Source organism: Strongyloides ratti, scaffold srae_scaffold0000001 (assembly GCF_001040885.1).
Source record: "Strongyloides ratti genome assembly S_ratti_ED321, scaffold srae_scaffold0000001".
In the NCBI taxonomy this organism is placed as follows: Eukaryota; Metazoa; Nematoda; class Chromadorea; order Rhabditida; family Strongyloididae; genus Strongyloides; species Strongyloides ratti.
In genome coordinates, this window is record NW_020171519.1 from 97382 (window position 1) to 121810 (window position 24429).

At 18.3% G+C, this 24429-nt stretch overlaps 8 protein-coding genes across 8 annotated transcripts; 4 read left to right on the top strand and 4 right to left on the bottom strand.

Moving 5' to 3' along the window:
- Positions 1–701: 701 nt before the first annotated feature.
- On the top strand, positions 702–1361 carry SRAE_0000004000 (SelT-like protein; the record flags this gene model as incomplete). Its single annotated transcript, XM_024645878.1, has 1 exon — positions 702–1361. The coding sequence occupies one exon, from the start codon at positions 702–704 to the stop codon at positions 1359–1361; it is 660 nt and encodes a 219-aa protein (XP_024500117.1).
- Positions 1362–1652: 291 nt separating this feature from the next.
- Positions 1653–2705, bottom strand: SRAE_0000004100 (Protein Mo25; the record flags this gene model as incomplete). The annotated part of the gene is made up of 2 exons (XM_024645879.1): positions 1653–2462; positions 2508–2705. 2 exons carry the CDS (start codon positions 2703–2705, stop codon positions 1653–1655), a joined length of 1008 nt encoding a protein of 335 aa, XP_024500118.1.
- A 4683-nt stretch (positions 2706–7388) lies between these two features.
- SRAE_0000004200 (Hypothetical protein) lies at positions 7389–8233 on the bottom strand (the record flags this gene model as incomplete). The annotated part of the gene is made up of 2 exons (XM_024645880.1): positions 7389–7661; positions 7748–8233. 2 exons carry the CDS (start codon positions 8231–8233, stop codon positions 7389–7391), a joined length of 759 nt encoding a protein of 252 aa, XP_024500119.1.
- Positions 8234–10490: 2257 nt separating this feature from the next.
- On the bottom strand, positions 10491–10796 carry SRAE_0000004300 (Hypothetical protein; the record flags this gene model as incomplete). Its single annotated transcript, XM_024645881.1, has 1 exon — positions 10491–10796. The coding sequence occupies one exon, from the start codon at positions 10794–10796 to the stop codon at positions 10491–10493; it is 306 nt and encodes a 101-aa protein (XP_024500120.1).
- Positions 10797–12487: 1691 nt separating this feature from the next.
- On the bottom strand, positions 12488–14173 carry SRAE_0000004400 (Hypothetical protein; the record flags this gene model as incomplete). The annotated part of the gene is made up of 1 exon (XM_024645882.1): positions 12488–14173. One exon carries the CDS (start codon positions 14171–14173, stop codon positions 12488–12490), a length of 1686 nt encoding a protein of 561 aa, XP_024500121.1.
- Positions 14174–17066: 2893 nt separating this feature from the next.
- On the top strand, positions 17067–19273 carry SRAE_0000004500 (Innexin family-containing protein; the record flags this gene model as incomplete). Its single annotated transcript, XM_024645883.1, has 4 exons — positions 17067–17198; positions 17258–17320; positions 17583–18861; positions 19059–19273. The coding sequence occupies 4 exons, from the start codon at positions 17067–17069 to the stop codon at positions 19271–19273; spliced, it is 1689 nt and encodes a 562-aa protein (XP_024500122.1).
- A 649-nt stretch (positions 19274–19922) lies between these two features.
- On the top strand, positions 19923–20138 carry SRAE_0000004600 (Innexin family-containing protein; the record flags this gene model as incomplete). The annotated part of the gene is made up of 1 exon (XM_024645884.1): positions 19923–20138. The coding sequence occupies one exon, from the start codon at positions 19923–19925 to the stop codon at positions 20136–20138; it is 216 nt and encodes a 71-aa protein (XP_024500123.1).
- A 914-nt stretch (positions 20139–21052) lies between these two features.
- Positions 21053–22657, top strand: SRAE_0000004700 (Innexin family-containing protein; the record flags this gene model as incomplete). The annotated part of the gene is made up of 4 exons (XM_024645886.1): positions 21053–21247; positions 21313–21779; positions 21836–22334; positions 22379–22657. 4 exons carry the CDS (start codon positions 21053–21055, stop codon positions 22655–22657), a joined length of 1440 nt encoding a protein of 479 aa, XP_024500124.1.
- Between the last annotated feature and the right edge of the window lie 1772 nt (positions 22658–24429).

The window sequence follows — 24429 nt, forward strand, 5'->3', positions numbered from 1 at the left end:
AAATATAAAAATTCTATTATTTTTTTATAAATCTTTAATTGAAATGTTAATTTTAGTATTCTTCTACAAATTAAAAAAAAAATATAAATCAATTTATATATTTTACAAATAACGTTTTTAATAAATACATTAATTAGAAGATTGTTCATTAATTTATATTAATGTTTAAAATATAGATAATTGAAATTTAAACGACCCAATTGTTTCTGATTATAGTTACAGTACAGAAAAAAATTCTATTTGTGTTATTGGTTAAACTTTCTATTATACATATTTTAAATACATAAACACAATACCAATAGTGTTTTTATTGGTAAGATTACTTCCAAATCCTTAATTTAACTTTGATCTGTTAATAAAGTACATTTGGTTATAATTTTTAACCGTATTAACATATTATTATTTATTATCTATTATTGTTTTATAATTTGGAATATTTAATATATTATATATGAATTAAAATTAATAAAAATTTAGTATACATACATATTATAATATATTTCTCCCTTTTTATGCCTATATTTGTGGTTATACACTGTTTTAAATATAAAAAATCAATATAAACTTAGCTTATACATATTTTGTTATTTATTATCTTATTATTATGTTGAAATTCTTATTATTTTTTAGATTTAATTATGTTAAACAAATTTGGAAAATTTTTTATTTTATTTGTGCTTATATTAACTATACGTGATCTTATGTCATCGACATCATCTGACAAAAAGATTGTTGATGAAGAACAAGATGAATTTGAAGCATTTCAAAGTTCAGTTACTGATCAAGAAGATGAAATTGATATTAGAGATCCATCATCTCATTTATCACCAAATCATAAAGATCCTGAAGTTATGCCAATTCATTCTAAAAAATTGCCTCCTGTACATTTTAAATTTTGTGTTTCTTGTGGATACAAACAAGCATTTGAACAATTTTCATCTGTTATCCGTGAAAAATATCCAAACATTGAGATTAGTGGTGAAAATTATCCTCCCGTATATTGGAAGTCATTAATAGCACAAATTGTAGGAATAGCTAAATTTGCGTTTATATTTCTTATTATATCAGGAAAAGATCCTTTACTTATGATTGGTATTTCAGTTCCATCATTATCAAATTGGTATATGAATAATAAAATCTCTTCATGTATGATGATATTTATGTTGTCAAATTTAGTTGAAGGTATGATGATGTCTACTGGAGCATTTGAAATATTCCTTGGCGAAGAAAAAATATGGAGTAAAATAGAAAGTGGAAGAGTACCATCTCCCAATGAATTATTAACTATTCTAGCACAAAACTTAGAAATAAATGGAGTTCATGGTTCAAATTCCTTTAGTCAATTTAATTTTAATGAATAATTTTTTTTATACTACTTAATTATAATTTATCTTTTTATGTACGATAAAAAAAAATATTATATATTTTTTTAATAATATTAAATTGAAATCATAGAAAAAAAAATTATAAAAAACTAAATGTTGATATCTTTTATATACTACAACATTTTTGTACACGCAAAATTGATAGATATTTTTCATGTTTGTTTATTTTTTAGTGACTAAAAATTCGTTTAATTTTGTTTATATCATAAACAAAAAATTTGTTTAATTGAATGACAATAATACGCTTTTATAAAAAAAACCAATAATTTAAGCTTTCATTTCCTGTATTTGTTTAATTAAATAAGCCTTCTCATCATTAAATTGTTCATCTTCAGTTCTATCTTTATGAAAATTAGTCAAAAATTCAACTAATTTTTCTCTATTTCTAATTAAAATATCCAATATTGGTCTAGGCCTATTGGGATTGGCAACAAAAACTTTAAAAACATGAAAAGCTTCGAATTGAATTGAACGACTTTTTTCTCTTAACATTATCATCATTAATTTTAAATTTTCTGGATTACTAATATACCTTGTCATTACATTAAAATTATGCCTATCAAGTAGTAGTTCCCCTAGTAATTTCAAACTCTGTCTTCTTGATACATAATTATCTGATTCTAATAATTTTTGATAATGTTCAAAAAATCTATCATAATTTGTATCTAAATATTCAGCTGCTAATGTTTTATGTTTGGTTATTAGTTCTTTAAATGTTGTAAAAGCATCTGATGCTATGTCAAATGATGAAACTTCTACATATTGAAAAAAATCATAAAAATTATCACTATATAAAATTATTTTAGCTAGATGTTCATGTCTTATACATTCACGTATCATTGAACCGCATGATATAGCAATATCTGGTGATTCATATCCTTTAACAAGTATTCTTAATATTTCTGATCTTGTGCTTAGATATTCAACTGTCGGTGATCTGGTACCAATTTGTCTACGAAGAAGATTATTAAATATAAGAGCAACATCTTTTTTAGATTCAAAATCAAAACGATTTAAATGTTTTATTAAAAGTGGAATAACACTTGCTCCATAAATTTCCTGAGCTAATTGTCCAACCTAAAAAAAAATCATTTAAAAAAAAAATAATAAAAAAAATCATACCTGTTCATTATTTGGTTCCTGACCATCTTGACCATAAATAACATTTTTTACCTGTTGTAATGATCTTGAAACTTCTTCTATAGCCTTTTCCATTTTTTTATCTTTTTCTCCTTTGTTAATTGTTTCTAGAGCTTCTTTTAAGCTTTTAACAATTTCTTGGGGAGATTTATGTGATTTTCCAAATAGAGGTAATGGCATATCTAAAAATAGATATAAATTAAAAAATAAATATATAATTATTATTGAAAGTAAATTTATATTATAATGAGTCAAAATATAAAGCTAACATATAATGTAACAATTTGGCAAGTTGTTTATAACCTCCAAAAAATGTTAAATAAAATTCGCGATAAGATATGAGAAATAATTGGAATAATATTAATGAGAATGTATTTGAAGTAAATAATAAAAAAAATGTTAAATAATTAAAAAAAGTTATTTAATAATATTTTTATTATGAACTAATAATAATATAGAAAAATTATTTATATAAATATTAAAATAAAAAATGGTATATAAATAAGTTAAAAATTGTAAAATTAAATAATTTTAGAAATATTGAATTTAAAAAAATTGTCTATGGTTATTTGTAATTTTTATTATTTAAATTAGAAGAATGCCATCAATTTTTTGATAAAGTATAAACTTTTTTTTTTTTCTAAAAAAATAATATATAGAAGAGATGATTATAAATATATAAGTTAAGTACATAGTTTTGAAATATCAAAACATAGATATTTATTTATATTATGAATTTTTATAATATATTTAATTGTTATGTTATTTTATGTAAATATTAGTACTTACAAATTATAATTTGTACTAATAGCTTATATAATTATTACTAAAACATTAATATAGATAAACATAATAAAAATTTTTTATAGTTATTACCTTTTATTATCATTATTTTAAATTTTGAAAATAAAATGTAAAGAATAAAAAAAATAAAAAAAAAAAAAATAAAAATGTATATATGTATATATATTTTGTTGTGTGAAATTATAAATGATGTATAAATAGTATTGTCAATATACATAATTTAGTTAGTAGTACAAAATCAATCAGGTAAATTTGCAACATTCTTGAGTAAAAAAAATTTTTTGGTATACATAATAATATGTATAGTTTATCTTTCTCTCTTTTGATAATAGTAAAGTTTTATACTCTTTCTATATTTTAATGTAAAAATTTGTATTTTTTAAGTATAAAAATAAAAATGCATATACAAGTATGTATATATTTTGTTTAAAATATTCAAGAAAGGAACGTCTAAAAGGAACTATATGTTAGTTTAATGATGTAGAAATATAAAAATTAAAATATAAAGAAAGTTTAAATAATAATATTTTTAAAATATCAGTATAAAGAATAAATATTTCTCATTTTTTAAATATATATATATTATTATTATTATATTATGACATATATTTAAATATATAAGATTATTTAAATATAAAAAAATAGTTATTGAAAGGTAAATAATGTAATAAACTAAATTAAAAGTACAAATAATGTTAGAAAAGTTATTTATATTTTGAGAAAATTACAACAATAGTAATTAAATACAAATTGTAATGTAATTTTATTTTATTGATAAGAAATATTTATAAAAAAAAAGAATTGTAAGTAAATAGAAAAATACTAGGTGATTAAAATACTCTTTGAACATAGATTTATGCTTTATTATCAAGAGAAAGAAATAAGAGATAGAGTCCCGTTTATACTGATAAAACAAGGGGAGAATAAAAAGATATGCAAATATTGTCAAAAGAAATGACTCAGAAATATATATGTATATATAATATATATATATTTAATGATTCAAGAACTGAAAGATTAAATTTTGAACAAATGGTTTAAAATATTATAATATAAAAGTTAAATAAATATGTTAAAAATAACATTTAAAAAAAGAATTTTTTTTTTTATTTGTAATTAAAACAAAATGAATGATATATTTAAAGTTTAAAAAATATATATATATATAATTATATACTATAGAAAATTATTAAAAATGATAGGCAAATTTAAAAAAATAAATAAAAGTATTATTTATTATAAAATTTGTATGTATTAAGAAGATTTACTATCTAAAATTATAAAATAATATATTTATATATGTTAAATTTTAATTTTTAAAAAATAAACTAATAAATATTATTTAAAAGGACAAATTTTAATATTATTACTGAACTTGTATCTTTTCTTCGTCAAATTGGCATATTTAAAAAGAAGGATTGATAAATAACATAACAGGTTTGAATATAAAAAAATTTCATCGAAACATTTTTTTTTTTTGGGATAATGAATACTAAAGAGGAAGATTATAAATTTTCTAGGAAATATATAGTAAAAATTTTTTTATCATAAATATGGTTTGGAAAAAAATTTTTTTTTTTTTTTTGTATTACTGAAAAATTTGATCCGATTAAGGTTATTTTAAATATTTTATATATGGTATAGCAAATTATTATATAAAATGGTATAATATTAAAATATCATATAAAAGGGTAAAAGAGCAAAAATATTAAAATGATAGTGTATAGAAAACTTAATTAAAAATCAATTTGATATAGAAATGTTTATTTAAATAGCTTAAAATATAATTAAATAATGATATAAATGAAAAATTTTAAAGATGATCAATATAAAATAAGTAATGAATGAGTATATATATTAGTAATTAAATATAAAAAAATTTTTTTTAAGTTTTCTTATAATGATAAAATTAATTAAAAGATATTTTTAGAATTACTAACATGTATATTAAATAGAAAAAGATTTTTACATTAAGACAGAGATGTGTACAAATTTTATATATGCTTTATAAAAATAAATAATAAAAAAATAGTGTTTAAAAGTATTTAAAAGATTATTTAAGTGTAAGATTTTTTATACATTAAAACATGTGATAATTTTTTTTAGGAAATATTTTAGAAAACAAAGCTTTTTCTTATATTATAATTTAAAAAGATTTTAAAATATAATTTTACTTTTTTTTTGTTGAAGTTATACACATTTTTAGAGGTGTTTAAAAATTTTTTTTTTGTTGAAATTTAAAATAATTTGTTTTTTTTTCTTAAATAAATTAGACACAAACTTCTAGATATTTTCCATTAAATTTATGAATGGAATAGTCATTAAACAAAGTATAATGAATATATATTGAGAAGTAAATTTTTACATAAACGTTCCCTTTATCTTCATAATAAAATTTTATAATATAAGATTGTCTTCCAAAATAGGATATATATAATATAATATTGAGGTTTTTCTTTTTATCATATAATTTAACATAGGTATTTATATTTTATAATGTCCTCTTAAAATGATATTTTCTTCAATTATCTATTTATTTGTTTATTATTATTATATATAATATAATACAATTGATGAGATGAAAATAACTAATAGATATTTTATACACATAATATCACTTTAAATATTATCATTAGTAAGCTTTTTCCTATAAAATAAGAAACTTTTAGTATAAATTACATCTTAGAAAATCAATTAAAAATAAGTAATAAATGTTTTAAAAAAAATATTTAATTAATAAAATATACACATCTATATATATATACAAATATATTATATTTTTACCAAAATGTACCACTATTTGACAAAATAAGTTATATTAAAAAATGAACATAAAGTGCAAGTTTAAAAGAATGACAATAAAATTCTTTTTTTCTTCATACAAAAAAAAATAAAGTATAAAAAAAAATGTGATTCAAAAAATTTGTTATGATTATTAAAAGAAAAATACACAAAATAATATTATTTTTATATAAAAATATCTGCAATTATATATATATATAATGTTTATTAAAAATTATTTTATATTTATCATCTTATATAACAAAAATATATTTAAGCATTATTTCGTATCACTTTCTCTTTTTAAAATTAATAGTATTTTATTAACATGCATACAAAAGTATGAATAGTTAAAGGAAAACGATAAAATTTAAATGAAGGTTAAATATTATATTTGAGACATTTTGAATAAATAATTTATTTAAAAAAAAATTTATAGGTATAGATTGAAAAATTATGAAATTATTATTTTATAAAATATACAGAGATATTTATATTTAAATAACTCTATTAAAAAAATTAAAAGCTTCGTATTATACATTCTATTTTTAATGTCAACATATTGATATCATTAACTTACTTTAATATTAATAATATAAGCTTGTTTTTTTTTTTTAAAACTATTATATATGTCTACAAAAATAGGTTTATAATTATCATAGATATTTAATTATATAATTAAATAAATTTTAATAAAAAAAATATATGATTTATTAAATATCAATTTTTTTTGTATAATTTAATATTATATTGATAAATATAGTTAAATATTGTATGAATGATTGAATTATTATTGAAATTTTATTTTGTCATATTTTATTTAATAACGAATAATTTCTTTTAAATAAATTGATATTTAGGTATAATATTAACCTTATATATTATTTATATTTTTTTTTATTCATTTAAACCAAGTTTATGATTATTGACAATAAATAACATATATATAAATATACCTTTATTATCAAATATATTACATATTTAACAAAAAAAAAAAAAGTTTTCGGGTAGTAAAGAATGGTAGTACATAAAACTGATTATGAATATACTAAATACCCATCATATTATTTAGGTACAATAAACCAGGAAATTTTTTTTTATTATAAAATGGTTAACATTTACATGATTAAATCTTCATTTTTGATACTGTAAAATAATAAAATTTTGTTATAAATATGTCAATAGGATCATGCTCTAAAAATGAAAGACCATAAAACTCTTCTTCAATAATAAATAATTATTTTTATATAACAACTATATTTAGGTATTATTTTATTGTTAAATTTTAATATTGATATCAGAGTTGATTGAAGGATTGTCTCCTGTAATATTTCTTTTTTCAGTTGATGATTGTAAAGTAGTAAAACGATCTTTATTTGAATAATTTAATATTTGAAATCCTCCTGAAGGATGAGTAGAATTAAATAAATTACGATTCTTGTAAAAACAAAAATATAATATTGAACCAGTTAATGCTAACATACAAAAAATTGTTACTATTGTCATAAATATAAGACAATACTTTAATGTTACCATTGTTTCAGCTGCTTTCTATAAAATAGAAAATTTTTTAAAAATATAATATATTAAATTAAATTAATTAATAATAAAAATATACAAATAAAAAAAAAACTTACAATTGAAGCATATTGAATATCTTCCATTCCACATGTTTTAAAACATGTATTTGCTCCACCAAATATACCACTAAGAGGATTAGATGATGATGCATGTGGCATAGCTATATCTAAAATTTTATCAGCAAAATTGCCAAAAGTTGATTGTTGTGAAGCCACTTTTCCAAAAATATCTTTCCCAGTAGGAAGTGAATTACTATCTGATGTTGTGGTAAAATTATTATTTATAATTTTAGAATCACTAGCTAAATTTTTAGCAGTAGCACCAAGAATATCTGTCAGCCCAGAAACAGTTTTAGAAACGTCACCAAATAAAGCTGTCAAATCTAATGAATTTGCTGATGGTAGTGAGTCAATAATATTGTTAACTGTAGAATGAGTACCTAAACTTGTTGATATTGGTAAATTAGATGAGGGTGATTGTAATTGTTGTTGATTTACTGGTGCGGAGATGGAAGGTTGACTGGTAGATGAAATAATGTCCATTAGACTACTTTAATTGACACTATCGACACGATAAATACAATTATATTTTTAATAGTAGATTATGACAAGTTATTTTAACTTTAAGACATTGACATTGAAAGTTTGATGTCAATTATAATAGGTGATTAACGGAAGTCGTTCTTTATAATGTAACTTTCGTCAAGTAATTTTCTTTTTATCTAAATCAATTTAATTACAAAATTATTTTAAATAATTTTTGCTTAAAAATTTATAAATTAAATAACATTTATATAATAAACATTAAAAAAAAAGTATTAATATATTTTATAATTTACAAAATAAATAACAAAAAAATATTTTTTTTTAAAGAAATAATTTTCAAATATAAATAATTATTATTTTGAGTTTAATAATAGTTAAATAAATTACTTTAATATTTTTTTTTAAATAAATTAAGAATAACTATTTTAACAATAAATGTTATAAAAATAAAATCTTTAATTTTTTTTTTTTAAAAAAAACTTGCTTTATTATAAATGTTTTGTATAAAACAAATATGTTATTTAGATTTTAATAATTCTTTTAAAATTTTTAAAAACTATATTATAGTGAAGGTAATACTTATGAAAAAGAAAAATCAAGTATTAGTAGAATGAAGTAGAAATTTTATGAACGAAATAGTGTGTAAAGTAGTTTTTAAGAAACTTCAAATTAAATATAGTTTATTTTTATTGAGTTATTCAATATAAAGATATTTTTAGGTAAAACAATTTTATTATAAAGATTTATTAAAATATATGATAAATAATACAAGATTAACTTTATCTTTAAATCTTGTAATAATAGGGGTGGGATATATATGATAGAATAATTATTAATGTATATATTAAAAATAAACTCTTAGTTTATCTACTTTAAACGATATCTAAATATTACAAAAATTATTTATTTTCACGTTAAACTTCTTCATATTAATATAAACATATATTATAAAAGAAATTTACTTTCTTAAATTACTTATTAAAAATCTTTGATATCCACTTAAAAAGTTGTTTTTACTTTATTAACTAATTTGTTACTTACAATATTATCAAAAGAATATACTTTTAAAATGTATTAAAAATTAAAATACCATTAAATAGATCTATCTTCTAACTCATTATTACATATATATATAAAACTTATAAGTATTCAATCTTTCTTTAAAAGTAAACTTATTTTAAAAAAAAAAATTATTCAACTTAAATTTAACATATTACACAATAACTTTTGATTTTTGATATTCAATATTATAAATCTTATAATTTTAATAGCTTTTTTCATATTACTGTAATAAAAAGATAAAAAAAATAAACTTACAATAATTGTGTAATATCATATTAAATATCTCAAAATAAATATATATTTTAAATAACTAATATTTTCTTTGTATAAAGTTAAATGATTAAAAGAACTTTGAAAAATATATAAATAAAAGATCTATTTAATTTTATAAAAATTGGTAACCTTTTTAAAGCTAATTCTTCTTTTTAAATTATTGTAGAAATAATTAAAGAAAGATAAAAATTTTCACGAGTTAAAAAAGTAATTATTAATTTACAATTAATATATACAAAGAATTTCTTTATTATATATATTAAATTATTATATATTTTAATAATAAAAGCAATTGATTCTTTATGTAATAAGAACATTACAATACTATAAAAATTAAGATATATAAACTTCTGTTTAGTATATTAAATTTACAAAAGCACACGAGCAGAACATTTATTTGAAAATGAGTAAAATAAATGATATTATTTTGTGAATGAAACCTTTTAAGCACCTATTTTAATATATCTTTAAATACATTTTAAATATACACAAATATTGGCTTATCATTTTTAAAAACCTATTCATGGATTCTTTTTATTATTTCTCATTCATCTTTCCATAAACTTTTAGGTCACAGGCACTACCACCTTTTTATTATATTGATACTTAACTATTATATTTTTTTCTTCTATTTATTGACATATTTTGTGATACTTTATAACAATATATTAATTTTTTTTTTATTGTTTAAAAATATTTTACTTGTTTCTTATTAGTTCTCAATAATTTGTATAAGCTAAAAAATTTAATATATTTTATAAAAATATTTAAAAAAAAATTTATTTAAAATATAATAATTTAGGTTATTAAAATAATAATTAAGAAAAAATAATATATTTTAATTATTTATTTAATATTTGACATAATATTAAAGTTTTAAAATATAAAAAGAAATTATTATTTTTTTATCTTATTATATTTAACATTTATTATTTAGTGTTACAAATTGTTTTCTTCTATTTAAATTATTTTTCCTCATTCTCCATGTCCAAGTACTGATGATACCAACAAAAATAAATGCAAGAATAATAGCAGCAGGATATTGAATCCAAATTTCTTTTCTTACAATATCATTATATAAATTTTTATCTTCTAAATTATTTATTTGATGAATCATTTCATTTGTAGAATTTAATATTAATTCTTCACCAGATCCAACATCATTCTCAATAATAGGTATATTTTTTGTTATTGATGTAATATTTAATAATGTCCAATCTTCCATTATTATTATAAAAATAAGTTATATATTTTATTTGTATCTATAATAATTATGTAAAAAGATAAAATATTAAAACATGAAAATAAATATTAAGTTTAAGAAAATTAAAAAGATAGAAATAATATATTTTAATGAGTATCTATCAAGATATACGTAATCCATGGTAAACTATAAACATACAGAAATAAGAGCCTTTATTTTTAACTAATAAAAAGTCAAAAATAAAAATATTTAACATTAATGTATTTAAACTATTATTTATAATATAAAAACGTCTTTAAAAGAAAAAAGCTATATATATATATATATATAAAGTTTTAATTTTGTGTAAATATATCTAAATGATAATAACGGCACGGTAATAATTTTGATTGGGGTCTATAATATGAAAGTTAAAACTTTCTATCATAAAATAGAAGTAAATAAATAAAGTTAAATTAGTTATTTCTATTTTTAAAAGATACTTGTAAAAATAATTATATTTTATTCTTCTTCTTTTATTTCTATCTACTGTGATTCATGAAAAAGAAATTAGATATATATATAGTTTCTATTCATATTTACCAAAATTTATATTAACTATTTTGATATAATACAAAACAATTTTAATATTTTATTATAGAATATAATTATTTTTCTAAATAATTTATTCTTTATATTTCTTTTCTTATCAAGCCTAAGCTAATAATATGTAATATAATAAAAATATTTTTATATATAACTTTGTTAGAAAAAGAGGTATTTTGTAGGATATAAAATGTATTAATATTATGTACATATAAATATATGTCTATATGTTATAAACATAAATAATATTACTATGGATTTATATTAATAAAGTAAGAATAATGAGCTATATTATAAAAAAATTATTAACAAAAATAAAGAGTAAAAAAAAAAAAAATTATTTGCGCAAGTGTTGGTATTTTTAAGGAGTTAACTATTGTTATTATGATATACTTCAGTATTTTAAAAGTATGACAATTTGATATCAATGATAATGGGAAAAAAGAGTCATTTTATTTTATAATAAATAACGGAATTAAAAAGGGAAAAAAAAATTTATAAATAAAATAAAGTGTGAAAATTTTTGGTTAAAGTAAATTAGGGTATTGTCATAAATAAAATTGTAATTCAATGTAAAAATATTTCACTATCAATTGTATAAATAAATTTTATATACTATTAAAAACAAAGTTTTTATATTTGTTTTCAAATATATGTTATTAATACTATTGTTTTAAAAAAGTAATTTAATTTAATTTAAACATTTATAAATTTTATTAATTTTAATATAAAAATATAACTATTGACTTTTAATGTACTTAAAATATTGTTAAAGTTAATAGAATTTAATTATTAAAATATTTATCTATCTTTATTATACCAGTTATTGTAATAATAATATATTATTAAGATTTTATCAAATAGATAAAATTCATTTGTTAATTAAGACAAATATACAATTTTACAAATAAAATTTTATTAAATATAAACAAAAATTAAAATATTTTTTTTTTTATAAATATATAAACCCTTTTTTTGTCGAATAAGTTAAACAGTTGTTAAATATAAAATGTATGTTTTTTCTTTATATTTTACTTCAAAATATATCTTTTTTTTTTTTGTTATTTCAATGGAAAGTTATTATATGGTATTTTAAAAAATATCCAGGTATTGTAAAAAAAAAATAATTATATTTTTTTCATAATTTTTTTAGCATTATCAAAGGTAAATATTTTGTTATCTTCTTCATTTTCTTTCATTTCATCAATATCTATAATTAAATATTCTTCTAATGGATTTCCTTCTCCATTTGTACCATCTTCTTTAACATACTTAAATTTAACACTGTTATAAGCCGTATTTGTTAGATAAGCAACAACTTCCCATAAGGTAGTAATTAAGGCATTAACAAAATAACGATATTTCTTAATATCTCCTATGTATGCTGAGTGAAGAACAGTGAAACCTCCTTTGACAAAACATAATTTTCCATGAGATAAATCAATAGTATGTGAATCAAGTACTGTTGAAAATGGAAATGTCATACCATGATGTTGTGGAAAATGAATTCCATATTCAAGAAGAAACATCATAAAATATGATCCTATCATTAATTTATCAGTTTCTTTTTCATTTGTCATTAATTTATTAATATTTTGACAACGTTTAATTAATTGTTGATAATTATGTGTTTTATAGGCATCAAATGTTTTCATTATATTATATGAAATTAATCTTCTCTTCTCAAGAAGTCTAAGAAGTAAAAGATCAAAGAAATAAGTTCCCCATACTTTAGTTTCCCCAGTATTTAATGAAAGTTCTTTTAACCATAGTCGAAGTAATCTTCCAAGGAGAGCAAAACTATGACATTGTTTTTGAGCTGATTCACATACTTGTGTGAATTCTACTCCAAGTAAATTGTCAACAGATAATGTAATGTCAATATCAGGTATATTAGAACTTTTCATATGAATTAAACTAAATTTAGTACTTTTTTCAATTTTTATATCACTTAATGTTTTTTCATTTTTAAGAAGATCACATACTTTTTCTAATGCTTCATCTTTATTAAATTTTTTATCTTTTTTAACTTCTATACTTGTTAATATAGTATAATCTAATGTAGAACCTTTAATAGCTGTATGATTTGCCATTGATCCAACCATTGCTATTTTAGAATGCTTACCAAAAACATTATTAACATTACCAATTAATATCTTATTTTCAAAATTTTCAAATAATTTATATTCTTTATCAGAATAAGAATTTTTTTCAATTTCATTTAATGTTTCTTTATTAAGAAGTGAAAAATGTTTATAATTAAGTTTATTCATAGCATCTTTTAATTTTTTTCTTGATTCAAGAATATTTTTCATAGTTTTATACTTTTGACTAATTAAATGTTCATTGATATCTTCTAATTTTTCTAAATTAACAAATGATGTACCACAAACAGCCATATATTTATTAGTATTTTTTGAACCATATGGTAACCTATGAATGTCATATTCTTTTAATATTTCACTTCCATTCTTTCCAACATAAAGTGATCTTTCATTAAATTTTTGTTTCTTTAAAAATGTTAAAGCTGTTTCAATAAGAACTTTTCTTTCTACAGGCTCTTTCCACATTTCATATGAATAAAAATGTTTCTCTTCATTTGCAATTTCAAAATATATTTTTAATATTGTCAAAACATTCTCCTTGTAATTGGTTTCAAAAACAGCCTTAGCCTTGTCATCTTTATATAATTCCAAAGTAAAATTACCAACATTTTCAGGATAAGATTTTTCAATAGTTTCACAGAATTGTTCTATTTTATCTGTAAAAATACAGTTTACATTAATTTCTTTCTCTTTTTTTAATTCAACCATTTTATTATATTATTAAATTATTGTTTGTGATTTAGGCTAAAAACTGTTTTTTTTATTAGAAATCTCTATAACAAATCAAGATTTATTATATGATAAAACACAAAAAAAAAAAATTCGATAAAATTAATGGTTAATAGAAAAAAAGTAACCGAAAAGTTACAGAGAAAAAGATAATGTATGATAAGAGTAATAGTAATAATTGCCACGACATCATATAGAATAATAGTTTTGAAAAGTATTTTAAAAAGAAATAAAGATTTTTTAATAAAATAAAATATATTTATATAAATTATTGTAGTAATTTTTATAAAAAAAAAAATTATACTATAAGAAAATATGTACTTATTATTGTAAGTAATATTATTTAAATTAAAAAAAAATGTAACATATAAAAATTAATGAAAATAATAATAATAATAATTTCATGAAAAAACAATTATATTTAAATTTATGAGAGAAATAAAAATAATATAATAAGTTTTAGAAATTTTCTCCAACACATAATAAATAAATATATCTATTTCAATCAGTATTTTAATACCATTATTATTATTATACGCCATAATCAACGTTTTGTCAATCATATAAACTTTTCTCTCTCCCTATCACCAATCACTATCTATCAGTATGAATAAAGAATGTGTGGATGAGAATTTTATATATATAACATTTTAATACGTAATGATTTTTGGAAGTGGATTTTACTATTTCTTTAGTTTCTCTAGATAATATAAAAAAATTCATAGGAATAAAGTATACAATTATTTTTAGTATAATTCATTTTTTATTTTTAATATTCTTACAATAAAAAAATAAAGTTAATATATAAAATATAAAATAAATAATGTTTAAGTTAAGTAAATTAATAATAAATAAAAATATAAATAAAAATAAATATTGAATTTTTCATTATACAAAATTTTTATATAAAAATATAACCATTAAAAATTGATAAATAAATAATAATATTTTTAAATAATATATATTATAAGATAATATATATAATATGAAAAAAATAATAAAAAATTTATAAATGATTTTAGTATATATGATTACTAACAAACAACATATTTTTAAATCTACTTAAAAAATTTTAGTAAAAAAAAAAAAAGAAATGATTAATATTCTTAAACTTTCATTGTACCATGTTTAAAATAATTTTATATTTAGAATAATTTTATATAATAGATAATACATATTTAAAACAATTATAATTTTCTCGCTTTCTAGATACTTTAGTGTGAAGTGTTTCTGCGTAAACAAATGAAACCATTCGAAAATACTAATAACTATATATATATATGTATAAATGATTAAATACTGATAAATGATGTAAAAATTCTTAAATGTTTTTAGAAGAGTAACCTAATATCACAATTAGATGATAATTATATATATATATATATATATATATATATATATATATATATATTGTTGATTAGATGTAAAGGTTATGCTTAACAATCTCATTATTAATGATCGCCTACAAAATTCTATTATTTTATTTAACTTCTAAAAGTAGTTTATAGTCTTTAATCAGTTTACCTCAATAATAACCTCTTTTTGAATATAAAATATTTCTACAAAATCTTTTTTTTTTTCTACTATTTATCATCAACAAATATTTTATTCTTCTTTTTGTTATTTCTTTTTTTTTTAATCACTTTAAATCTAGAAAAAAGAGTTGAAATTTTCATACATTTAAAATGAAAAAATAAATTTAGAAATTGATAATTTTGATCTTTTTTTATTGGAAAATTAAATAAATGTAATTGAATAATTTTTAATAGAATAACCTTGAACTTGGACTGTTATAAATGTAATAACCATAAAAAAATATAACTTTAAAATCAATAAAACAATTCTTTATATTTTATACCAAACATCTTTTCTTCTAATAAAAAAAAGAGTAAAAATTTTTTCAAAAATAATGAAAAATAATTTATCAAATTTATATTATAATATAACTAAATGAAGAGTATATATATTTTAAAATATACATGTAATAAAAATACTTTTAATTGGCAAAAGTATCAACTTTTATTGTATACATATATACTTACTTCTATACACTCTCTTTTTTGTTGACCTCCATTACTTATTTATATTCACAACTATTGGTTTCTAAAGTAATCGATGCTTTGAGGCAAAATAAACTAGCTTTAATAATATTTTCTTTATCTTTTTCTCACAATAATATTTACACTTTTACAAATATTTCTACTTATTTTTTATCAATCAACCGAATGATACTATTGTAAAAGTTTATTTATTATAATTTTATATCAAGTGAGAAAATTTTTTATAATATTTAACTTCTGTTATAAGTTATCAAATAAAACAACGATTATTGTGGTAGGAGGAAAATTTTACCATTTTAAGTAAAATCAAAATTATTTCTTTTGTAAAAATATGTTTAATCAAATGAATTAACAAATAGTATCTTTTTAATCTTTTCAAGCTTTTTAAATAATTTTCTTTTTCACGGGGTAATAGAAATAAATAAAAAGAAATTATTTGAAATTTACCAAGATATATATATTATATATATATTTATAATAATTTATATCTTAAATCAATAAATATATATATATTAATCTTTTAAAGGTTCTTTAAAATAAAGAATCTTTTTATCTAAAAATAAAGTTATAAACTTTATTTAATAATACAAATAAGAAAAAAAAAAAGAAGAAAAGAAATAGTGACGCTTTATAAATATATATCTCCAACCACAAAAAGACATATTTATTTATAACGAAAGGAAACGTCAAAAAATTAAACCTTCTTTTTATGTTTGGTTTTTATATATTTTATATAATCATTATACCTCTCACATTTTTATTCTAAAATTATTATATTTCTAATATATATTGTTATAAAGTATCATTAAAAGATGGTTCTTACAACTGTCCTTTCTATGATAAGATATGTCAGTGAAATTGATGATAGAGATTTTGTTGATCGTCTTCATGGATTTTTTACAACAAATATTCTTATTGGTTTGGCAGTTTTAGTTAGTTTTAAGGTATTTTATATTTAATCATTTATTTTTAATAAAAAAAAAATTAATATTTTATTTTATAGCAATTTGGTGGTAAACCTATAGAATGTTTGGTTCCTGATATATTTACATCATCATGGGAACAGGTAATATCTATATATATATATATATTTTTTTTTTTAATTATATCATAAAAAAAAACAGCAAAAATATAAAATCTTGTAAAAATATTTAAATATGACTCAATAATATAAATTTTAGTAGAAAAAAAAAAGTAAATACATAGTGTAACGAAAAACATTTTATGATTACTCATCATTTCATAATTTTTATAACTTGAATATTAAAAAAAAATTTTTTTTTTCTATATAATATTTGAAATATATATATATATATTTTTTTTTTTAGTATGCTGAAAATTATTGTTGGTCACAGGATAATTATTATGTTCCGTTAAAAGAAAGTGCAGCTGGTATGGAAGAATCAGAAAAAAAAGCAAGAAAAATTAGTTATTATCAATGGGTGCCTTTTTTTTTATTAATATCAGCTGTATTCTTTAGATTACCATCATTATTATGGAAGTATTTAGCTGGACAGTCTGGTATTAAAATTAATGAATTAGTTAAAATGGCTTGTGATGACAATAATATTAAACCAGATATAAAAAAAGCTAATATTAAAAGTTTAGTCATCCATTTACAAGGAGCACTAAAATTTCATAAAAGAGTAAAGAAAAAACAAATAAAACAATTTAAAGTACTTTTTTTATGCAATCTTCCTTACTCTTCAGCATATGTTACATTAATGTATGTATTTTCAAAATTTTTATATTTAGCTAATGTAACATTACAACTATTTTTAATGAATTCATTTCTTGAAACTGATAGATATAAATATTATGGTTTAGAAGCAGTTTTAGATTTAATTAAAGGAAAAACATGGGATCAAACAGGAATGTTTCCAAGAGTATCTTTGTGTGATTTTGATGTACGAGTTATGGGAAATATTCAAGAACATACTATTCAATGTGTCTTAGTTATTAATATATTTAATGAAAAAATTTTTATTTTTCTTTGGTTTTGGTATCTTACTCTTTTAATCTTTACTTTAGGATCATTTTTATATTGGGTATTTATTAATTTTTTTCCATCAACATCAAAAAGATTTATTGCAAGACACCTAGAAATGAGTGAATTAATGTTTGATCCAAAAGAAAATGATAAAGATTTAGATAAATTTGTTTATGGTTACTTAAAATATGATGGTGTTTTTGTTATTAGACAATTAACAATGCATTCTGGAATTATTTTTGGTACAGAGGTTGTTGCTAATTTATGGAAATCTTATTATAATTTAGAACGAGAACTTAAAAGAAGTAATAGTTATAATAATTGTGTAACAACAAGTAACTCACCACAAAACAATAATAATGATCAAGACAATGATAGTAATGAAATGATATTAAGAAATAGAAAAGATATTCCTTTAAATATAAATTTTTTAAAAAATCAACCATTAAATGTTCCATTAAAACAATCTTTAACTGATGAGAAAGATTGTCTTATACCACCACCATTACCACCATCTGATGTAATCAATGCATTAAAAAAAGCTACAGGTTTAAGGAATCCTAGTTTAGGATCTCAGGAAACAACATCACCAATGTGTGAAAGATATTTAACAGAAGGTACGAATATTCATTATAGATATACTAACATTCCAACACCACAGCATGATGATCCAACAAAATTAAACATGGTTGTTGTAGATAAAGCTTTTAAAAGTTAACAAAAAAAAATTTTTTTTTTTTTTAAATATTTTATTCTTCTAAACAAAACTAACTAAAATATTTTTTAATATTAAAATGAATAATATTTTATTTAGAAGACAAAATGTTAAATCATAAGAAAGTTCATTTTCTTGAGACACCAAAACGGACTAGAATTAATGGTTCAGAATCACCACCTTCAACATATTATTCATTTGCCTTAGATGATAACTCAACTTCATTTAGTAATGTACCTCCAGAAGTTAAAAAAACAGATCCACCATTACAAAATTTGAGTAACGTAAAAATTCAAATATTAAATAATATTTAATTAATAATAGATACTATATTGGTTAATTTATTTATTTCACTTGTGCCTTTTAACAATATTAATAATAATAAATAAAAGTATTATACAACTTTTTTTTTTTAAATTTATATTTGTAAAAAAAATGAAGTGTAATAAATTAAAATATAAAAGTTGATTTAAATTATTTATATTATAATTTTATTATAAAACATTTATATTATAGTTACCTTGAATGAGAGATTAAATTACACTTATTATATTAAATAATTTTTATTTTTGTTACTATATTTATTTAATTCAATCATTATGTTTTAAAATTTATTTCTTGATATAATAAATAATTTTAATTTTGTTTTAACTTTTGTATAATATAAATAATAACAAAATCTTTTGAGATAAATCTATCTATATAACACATACTTAAGTGTATTAAAACTTACTATTAATTGTTTTATAATTAAAGAGATACAATTTTTTTTTTATTTGAGATTAGGATTATTTTATTTAATTTAAGATATTCTTGAGTATCTTTTTATAAAAAAGAGGAGGATAAACCTTTTTTAACAAGGTGCTGTAAATAACGGAAGTTGTTAACAGTTTTAAAATAGATTCACCTGTATATATTTATATTTATTGTTCTTGAAAAAAATTTTTTTTATTATAATAAATTATGCCTATACAAGGATTATTAGAATTATGGAAAACATTTGGTAAAAAATATGGTGGTGATCAAATAGATCGCTATCATTTTATTTATACATCTAATTTACTTATTGTTTTTGCTTCAATTTCTGCATTTAAAACATTTGGTAGTGATCCAATAAATTGTTTAGTACCAGGAAGTTTTCCAAATTCATGGCAAGCTGTAAGTTTTATTATTAAATAATTTTTATATCTTTAATTATTTAAAATAATAAAAATATTTTAATAGAAAAAAAAAGTTTTTTTTTATAATTTTATCTAACAAAAATAAGTATTCTTTAGAAAAAAAATTTATGAATGATGCTCTTTATATCTATAACAATTGTAAAAACAGATCATAATAGTATAATCAATGTTAGTGCGTCTTAAAAGTACCAGTAAACTTTGTAATATATATACGTGTAATGGGATGAAAATAACAAAAATAGTTATTTTAAATAATTCTTACACATATTTTCTTTTAAAAAGTTGTCATAAATTTTTTAATTTCAATTTATTAACTAAAAATTTATAAACTTTCTCTAATTAATCTTAATTAATATATACTAAGAAAATAATAATAATAAAAAAATTTTAATTAATCATACTAAAAATATAATTATATTTTAAATAAAAATAAAATCATGTTTCATAATAATACAATATATAATGCATTATTTATATATCATTCATTTTATTAAATAATAGATAGATATATGAAAATTATATTATCATTGAATTATGAAGGTGGTGATATTTTTACCATAAAATTGATAAAAAGTATTAATTTTATATTTTTATTATTACTACTCATCTTTACTTTTCATCAAATTTTTATATAGGAAATTATATTTTTACTAGCTTTCTTTATAAAATAATAATAAACATTATTGAACAGGATTTTTTGTATGTAATGATTGTTTAAAAATAATGATAGAGTTAAAAATTATATTTGTTGATTATTTATTATTTTATCAACTATTATATTTTTTTTTATTGTTATTTTGGTAAAAATTTAAACATTTTACTTTTAGTTGTTTTTTTTTTTAACAATTAACATAAAATACTAATTATTTTTAAATATTTTTCTAATTTGATTAAGAATATATTATAACCAAAATGATGATTGAATCATTAGTTGGTATGATAAAATACCTTTCACCAAGAGAAGATGATGATTGGAGTGATAGAATGAATTATTTATATACACCAAATATTTTATTAGCTTTTAGCGTTTTAATATCTTTTAAACAATTTGGTGGAAGACCAATAGAATGCATGTTTCCTAATAAATTTCCAGGATCATGGGAACAAGTAAATAAAAAATTTTTAAAATATTTTCTAAAAATTATTTATTTAATTTTTTTTTTTATTTATAGTATGCTGAAAATTATTGTTGGTCACAGGATACATATTTTGTTCAACCATATGAACATGTAGCTAATATTGATGAAAAAGAAAGATATTCACAAGATAGAAAATTATCATATTATCAATGGGTACCGTTTTTTTTATTATTTCAGGCAGCATGTTTTCGTTTTCCATCAGTTTTTTGGAAATATATAAGTTTAAATAGTGGTATTCGAGTACATGAAATTGTTGAAAGAGCTATGGATCCATCTAATCTTGAAATGAAAACAAAAGAAAAAAATATAGAAATTTTAACACAACATATTAGTGCTGCATTAAGATTTCAAAGAAAAATTGCTAAAAAAAATATTATTATACATAAAACAATGAAATTTCTAAATATTTCCTATTCAGCTTGTTTTATTAGTTATATGTATTTAATAATGAAAAGTTTATATATGATAAATATTGTAATACAATTATATATTTTAAATAAGTAAGTTTAATTAATTATAAAACGTAAATTTTTAAAAAAAAAAAAATTTATTAAAGGTTTCTTGAAACTGATAAATATCAATGGTATGGTTTTGGTGTAATAAAAGACATCATGCTTGGTACACAATGGGAACGATCAGGTTATTTTCCACGAGTTTCACTATGTGATTTTACTGTTCGCCAAGTAGCTAATATACAAAAATATTCTGTTCAATGTGTTTTAGTTATTAATATTTTTAATGAAAAAATATTTGTATTTTTATGGTTTTGGTATGTTCTTCTTAGTTTAGCAACACTTGCCTCATTTACATATTGGATATTTATTATGACATTCTCATGTTTTGGTAGAGGATTTATTTCATCAAACTTAGAACTTAGTGATATTGAAGATTTTGATCCAACAAAATGCAAAAAAAATGTTAGAAGATTTGTTAATGAATATTTAAAACAAGATGGTATATTTGTTCTTAGGATGATTTCAACACATGCAGGAATAATTTTTGGTACAGAACTTGTATCTAAATTATACTTTGTATTTTTAGAATTAGAAGAAAATGTAAGTTATATTATTTTTAATATATTAAATTTTAATTATTTAAGAGAAAATCTGAATTTAATAAAATGATTGAAGATCATGTTATAGATTCATTAAGAAAAAGAAAAAATAATAGAAAAGCTTCTAATATATCTTTATGTTCAGAGGATCATTATAGTGGATTACTTGATAATGTTGAAGAAAAAGAAAGACCTGAAACAGCAAACTCTTCAGGAACAGGTAAATCAATAAAAAGTCAAGGATCTCAAACATCAAAACATTATGATTCAAAAATTTCAATTGAGGTTTCAAATAAATCTGTTGAAACAAGTAAAATTGAATAGATTAAAACACAATATTAATTAACTTATAATTATTTTTATAATAAACCTTTAAAAATAATAACATTAGTTAACCAATTTATAACTTTTTTATAAAAATAATAATAAAATTAAAGTATTTTATAATTATATAACTTTATAAAAATAAATGAACTTTATATTATTAGATATAACATTAATAATACACCTAGGATATTATTAATATTATCTATAGTAAGGTATAAAAAAAATAATGCATATAAATTCTTGTGAAAACTAAAATTAATGTTTTAACTTTCTAAAATTAAATATAATTTTATATCTTGCTATTTTTAATCCAATAAATATATTTAATTAAAATATCAATAAAAAAAAATGGTAATTAATTTTTGTTTGTTTTTTCTTATATATTTTTTTATATTATATAATAATTTATCTATAGTTATATTATTTAAATTAATGTTTTTTATCAGTGAATATTTATAGATAACATTAAAAACAAAATACAATTTTATTTTTATATTAAAAAAAAAAAAAATTTTTTTTTTATAATAATTATAACTAAAAATAGATTTTATATTTTCCTTATTTATATTTGAAATTGTAAATAATTCTAATCAACATATATATAGTACTACTTTCAAACCTGCGCAAATAATATATTACTTTTCAATTATTAATAAGAAATTTTCTTAACTTTAAGAAGACTTAAAAAAAAAAAGACTTTCTAATTTTAATATTACCTATAACTTTATACTATTTTTATAACTTGTATCTTATAAGAACATAAACATAAATAAATACATTATTAGATGTAAGAACTTTTCAAAACTTAAAATATGAAACTTTTTATTTACTTTGTTAAAGTGGTTAAACTAATATAACAATTATTGTCTTTTAAATAAGTAATTTTATCATTAACAAATTATTAGGTTGAAATATTTTATGTTACAAAGTTGTGCTCTTCAGAATCCAAATATCAAATACTTATACCTAATGTTTCAAGCTATTTAAATATCAAGATTAATCTTTTTATTTTATATTCATGTAAAAAAAAAGACACTGGTTTTATTTTCTAAACAATCTATTTCATTTTATTTATATTATATTTATTCTATTCTTCTTAAAATGAAGATTAAAATAGAAAAATGAAGACAAAAATTGTAATAAAAATGCACATTTTTCAATTGATATTTTAATATTTTTATTTATATGATACTAACCATGTATATAAATATAAGTCTTTTCTTTACCTCTTCTACAAATATATTTAAAAATTGTAACATTTGTTAAGAATTATATTGTTTAACTTATGATAAACATAATAATTATTATCTTCTTTTATGAATTAACACAAATTTTGGAAAAATTAATTTTCTTGTAACTAAGATACACTTCAAAATATTTACTAACAATATTAGTATAAATCTAACTTTATTTCTAATAATTTTTATCAATAATTTTTATTCTTTACTTCTTAGTAGTATAATAATTGTATAAAAATTTTTATATTTTATATTAAAAATTACAAAAAAATTTATATATTTTTAAAACTTTTATATAATATTTTTACCTTATAGTTATATTAAATTTAATTCAACATACTTTTTTTTTATAATTTAAATTTTGATCATATAATTTATAAATTATACTATTGAATAATAAAAATATTTCTTTTTATTTATCATATATTTGTCATGCTTCAATTGAAATTATATATACTTTAGAATTTAATGTTTTAAAAATAACTCATGATTTAGATATTTTTTATTGTTATTAAAAATTTTAATAATATA